General features: G+C 40.2%; 1 protein-coding gene across 1 annotated transcript in view; it reads left to right on the forward strand.

Annotated features, from left to right (window-relative positions):
- The window catches only part of DCC (DCC netrin 1 receptor), a gene marked incomplete at both ends in the record, with an annotated part of 1,034,810 nt that extends 1,029,960 nt beyond the window's left edge, over positions 1–4,850 (forward strand). Inside the window, 2 exons of the mRNA XM_084252763.1 lie at positions 762–904; positions 4,761–4,850. Of these exons, the coding sequence (XP_084108889.1) occupies positions 762–904; positions 4,761–4,850 (233 nt within the window). The remainder of the gene's footprint in view (positions 1–761; positions 905–4,760) is intronic.
- Between the last annotated feature and the right edge of the window lie 1,150 nt (positions 4,851–6,000).

The raw sequence follows: 6,000 nt of genomic DNA on the forward strand, positions 1-6,000 counted from the left end.
TTCCATAAACCTTTATCAAATTTTTATTTTAGGCTACAGGGTCAAAGTTAAATTACTATTATAAGTAGGGTTTATAAGGCAAATTTCAACTCCAAAAGAAAAGGTGCCTTTGTGTATAGCAAACAAAAATGCCTTCTGGTAGAAACTCAGCTGTTCCTCAAATGACATTCATGAGTATTAGAATGTAATTTTTGGAGAGAAGCTATAGCGATTAGAACAATGCATTACATCCCTCCCCCAACCCCAAGAAAATAAGTAACGAGATTCTATCAAGTTAAACATAAAGGACTTTGTTTTTACTATAACATCTAATGCTCATTTGTAGACTAGAACGACCATGTCTTTCAACTGCATAAGTATTCCTTGGTACTACTAAGCCATCTGGGGCTTATTTATGTGGTTTAGCACAGGGTTGTCTGGCCCAAAACTGAGTGTGACATCGAATGAGCTCACCTGACACTTTATAGGATGTGATGAACAGTCTGGAGCTCCCAGCCAGCCCCTCACAGCATGATTTGGAACCCACTAGAAATTACCTATGACTGGTGGAGCTTCATCTGGAAAGGCCTAATCAGAAGTTGTCTTCCATTCAGTAGAAATAAAATGAGCCCATTCTTTGTGTCAGAATCCATCTCTATACTACAAAATGAACAATAACCTAAAATCAATGCCAACCCACTGGAGTTGGCTTCCACGCTTGAGAGATTGTTCCCCAGAATGTTTTATACATTACGTTCATCACTCTGTGTTTTCTATTTCAGGGCCTACTCTTCCCAAGACTCATGTTAAAACAGCCTCTCTTGGGTTAGCTGGAAAGGCAAGATCCCCTCTGCTTCCTGTTTCTGTGCCAACAGCCCCCGAAGTGTCTGAGGAGAGCCATAAACCAACGGAGGATCCAGCCAACGTAAGGCACCCCTGAAATTCATGTTGTGTAAGGTGAAGGAGTAATTAGTACTTAGAGGCAATGTTAGAAGCACAAGCAGATGACTAGCGAGTGTGACTATGTATATACATATATAATATCTCTGTGTTTGTCCTTTTCAATGGGATGAAATATTTTGGCATACCTGGAAATAAGACTATATAATTGTTCTTTAAAATAAAAAAAATAACAAACTATACTCTGGAGATTTTACATGTGATTTCTGAAACCATAAAATAGCCTTCAAATACAGAATTGAGAGAAATGTGCAAAATGAAGAAATGAGAGGAATTTAAGGAAAAAAAAGGAAGAACTGACATTTAGAAGATATAAATATTTAATGAAAGAAAGATTACTAATGAAGGGAATAAAAGAATCAGCTAAAATGTGATCGAATTAGAAAATTAAGAAATATCAATGGAGGCAAAAAGAAAAATAATTTTGAGAACAAACATTTCTCTCAAAAATGCACTGTATAGGAGATATGAAAAGATGTTGCCTAGAGGCAGTGATTTAGAAAAACTCTAGAGTGTTTCTGAATATAATTCAAGAAAAAGCATTTAAAGGAAAGCTAAGGGACTAACACATCAGATACCTTGGAAAATCAAAGGATTGAAAAGGGGGAAAAGATGAAAAAAATTAGCATCATCTAATTAGACTTTTCCCTTGTACTTCTTGTTTTCGGTACTACAAATAATAAAATAAGAATAGTAAAAAACGTAATTAAAGGAAATAACAAAAATGGAGACAAAAATCTATATCAACTCTGTCTTGTAGAAATAAGAGCCACATGTGTAACTTTCAATTTTCTAGGAGTCTACATTAGAAATGAAATAACAAATAGGTGAGGGCCTCCCCTGGTGGCTCAGGCAGTTGAGCGCCGCACTGTGAAGCTGTCCACAGCCTCTGCAGCGCTGGTTCGATCCCGGCTGGCCAGCGAGTGTCCCACATGGCGCGACAGACCTCTCCTGTCTCGCCCCCTGTGCCCCTCAGCAGTATATTTCGTCAGTCTGCCTGTTCTGCTCCCCGCTCTATCTCTGGTGAATCCTCTCACCCTCCCACGTATCTGGCCTGTATCCTGGTTTTTGTATAAATAAATAAATCTTTAAAAAGAAAAAAGAAAATTAAAACAAATAGATGAACTTAATTTTAATATCTTTCGTCTAACCCAGAATTTCCAAAGCATTATCATTCAATGTGCAATGAACATAGAAAATATCCAACAGGATATTTTACTTCTTTTGTAGTAAGTATTCAGAATCTGGTGTGTATTTTAAATGTACAATCTATCTCAATTCAAACTGGCCACATTTTAGAAGTCCAATAGCTACGTATAGCTGATGGTTGTAGTGAACAATGAAATCTAGGTAATTCAAGAAAAACAGCCCAAACAACTAAGACCACATTTAGAGAAATGATACCAACTAATGAGTTCACTTCAATCTCTCTCCTCATAGACAGACTAATTTTTTTGAACTATATGGGCTACTTTGCAGTCCCCATTAAATGCTGAGGATTATATGGTATGTGAACAAATTATTCACTGGCATGCTGAGATTCTTTAAGAAGGTACCATTTCCAACATGTTTAATACCATGTATTTTGAGAGGATTTTCTAGTGGGTCAAGTGGCATTGTGCTCATCCTACCACATACTCTCCACCAGTGTTCTAATGGGATCAAGAGTATTTATCTGGCAGGATGAGATTATACACTGTAACCATGATATTAAGTAATGTTTCCCTGCCTATACAGATCTAGAAATCTTGACTCAGGCCTATTCATTCAATAACTGAATCAAATAAATGCTGAGGGTCTCCCTGGTGGTGCAAGGGGATAAGACACAACCTATGAAGCTCTCTGCAGTCACTGAAGCACGAGTTCGATCCCTGGCCAGGGAGCTACCACATGGGCGAGCCTCCTGTCTTGCCCACTGCTTTCCTCAGCAGTGTATTTTGAGTCCATGTGCCTATTCTGTCTCTGGTGAATCCTCTCACCCCCCACATCTCTGGCCTATACCCTAGTCTTGTATTCATAAATAAATAAATCCTTAAAAAAAAAAAAGGCATGCTGAGAAAATGGGAAAAAAAATTAAGAAATTACTGAGCACTTAATTACTCACCAACACTGATTTACTGAATCTCCCCCAACTACCTAATGAGTCAACACTGCTATTTCCACTTGAGGAGTATGGAAACAGACTCAAAAAGAGGAACTATATACTATTGTACCTTGAACAACCCTCCCTCCACCACCAGCCACACAGACTAAACTTAGCATATAACTTTCATTCATCCAAAACTTAACTACCAATAGCCTAGTGTTGACAGGAAGACTTACTGATAATATAAGCAGTCAGTTTTTGCATATTGTATACATAATATACTGTATTCTTAAAATAAAGCTATCTAGAGAAAAGAAAATCACAAGTGGATCATCCTAAAAGTTTTCATCCTCATCTTCACATTGGTAGATTGAAGAGGAAGAGGTAGGGGGTGGTGAAAAATTCCAGGTATAAGTGGACCCACACAGTTCAAATCCATGTATTCAAGTATCATCAGTAAAAGAACTGGGATTCAAATTAACAGCAGCAGGCCTCCCCGGTGGCGCAGCGGTTGAGTGCTGGGCTGCGAAGCTGCCCACAGCCTCTGCAGCGCAGGTTCTATCCCCGGCCGCGGGCAAGGATCCCACATGGCATGACAGACCTCCCTGCTGCGCCCACTGCTCCCCTCAGCAGTGTCCTCCATCTGTCTGCCTGTTCTGTTCCCCGCTCTGGCTCTGGTGAATTCTCTCACCCTCCCACGCTTCTGACTATACCCAGTGCTTGTACAAATAAATAAATAAATCTTTAAAAAACAAACAAATTCACACCAGCCTTGGTGCTCTTCTGCTTGTTTCCATCAAGGATGGATCATTACACCTACCTGGGGAAGAAACAAGATTTCCAGTCCTTCCTGTAACTACTAAATCAGAATCCTTGAATCACAGATCTTGAGGATCTGTGCTAACTTACAATCCATTATTACTAATAATATAATTCTAGTGGCTCCTAGGGAGTGAGAAGTGTAGAGAATATGTTCACCAAGATCTGAAGTTCAACATCTTCATGTTGTCCTCCAATTAAATTGTGCCTTAAGATCACCTTTACAGCTTTCATAGAGCAAGTCGTAAGGTTACCTTTATAACCAGGCATAGAGCCAGAACTGGTGTAGGTAAGAATTTTGTTTCCACACACAAACCAAAATCATAATCCTCAGACCTTTCATTCATCAAGAAAGTGCTCCACAAACTCCCACACACAAATATCCCTATGTTGTGTTTTAAAGAAAAGAAGCCTGATGATACAAATTTTATTCTCATGGGTGAAAGAAAGGAAAAGAGCAATGTGGTGAATGTGCACCATGTGCTGGACATAATGATAGGCATAAACAAGTCACAAAATGCTCAAAATAATCCATGACATAGATATCATCATCACCCATCATTTAATACCTAAGTGTGTGTGTGTGTGTGTGTGTGTGTCAAACGGGTTCACTAACTTGTCTGAGGTCACACAGCTAGTGAATGGTGGAACATGACTTGAAACAACATCTGTTTGACTCGAAAGTTTTTTCCTCATTGCAGGAAAGAAGTTGGTGAATAAATGCAATCATTTATTACCATCCCTTTCATCACCAGCATCTTCATTCAATGATCACAATTCTGAGCGTAACCTCCAGCTATGAAATACAGTGTTATGCTAGAGAACAGAGAGAACCAACCAGACATGGCCTCTGCTTTCATTACAAGGAATGTATCGATATTCACCTTTACTAACTCTGCTCTTATTCTCTCTGTAGGTGTACGAACAGGATGATTTGAGTGAACAAATGGCAAGTTTGGAAGGGCTAATGAAGCAACTTAATGCCATCACAGGCTCGGCCTTTTAACACATATTGCTGAATTGATGAGGTGAATTTTCCGGGAACTTTGCAGCATACCAATTACCCATAAACAGCACACCTGTGTCCAAGAACGCACCCAGTGTACAGGTTAACCACTAGGACCACCCAGTTATGGAAGATCCTGAAGCAGTTCAGAAAGAATAAGCATCCCTTCTTTCATAGGCATCAGGAATTTTTAAATGATAACTTTGGGGTCCCTAAACAACAGCAAAGATACATCTTCACTGCAATGTCAAAGCAGAAGCTGCTCGATTAGTCCTGGGACTTTGCCATCACAGTAACCACACCCTCCTAACTGAGGCTTCTGTTTTCCTCCATCAAGACCCTTTTTTTTTTTTTTTTAAACGTGTAGCTCTAGTCTTACAAAATGCAAGTGCATTACTTAAGCCTGTACCATGCCATGGCAGATCAGTGCAAGCTCACTATTATGTTTTCAACTTTAAAGTACAAAGCACCTATGGGAATACTCTTACAACACAGCACCAAAGGATTGGGTGTTTTCCTGACAGCACAAAAAGTAAATCAGTATACAAACAAAAGGCAGCGAAGGCTGATGTTTTGTAACTCAGTCATTCATCTCACCCAAGTGGTGGATATTAGCAAGTGGCTGTAAAATTCACCCATTTTAGCAAGTATTTGTAAATCCACCCTCAGTTACTATGTATGTTTGGAAAATTGGAACATAAATATCTGCAATGAATGGCACGTAGCCAGCAGCACTTCCTTTCCTAAGAGAAGACACAACATACAGTCTTCTCAGATACACAGTAATTACGTGTTTATGCTTGTGAGGGGACGCGTTTCCATTTGGGTGGCTTTGTGCCATACCACACTGTGATGACCTTTCAAAGCTTCACCTAGGCCATGGTCTTCCGGAGTCTGGCAGGAGAGATCTGTGTCCCTTCCTGTGTTCTGCCTGACAACAGCGTTAGATCAGTTGGATCAGGTGGTCACCATGCAGGGAGCCTCCTGACCATCTCTGTAACCCACTGGGGAAACAGCAGACTCCCTAAGAACAGGCCCTGAGGAAGGGAAGGGAAATGGAAGGCAGTTTCTAGCCGTACCTTCTCTTGAGTGATGCCACTTTCACGACCAGGGTCCTCCCCGACTCAGAGCAGGCAGCATTGGGAAGTGG

Source organism: Talpa europaea (assembly GCF_964194135.1).
Source record: "Talpa europaea genome assembly, chromosome: 13".
Lineage (NCBI taxonomy): Eukaryota > Metazoa > Chordata > Mammalia > Eulipotyphla > Talpidae > Talpa > Talpa europaea.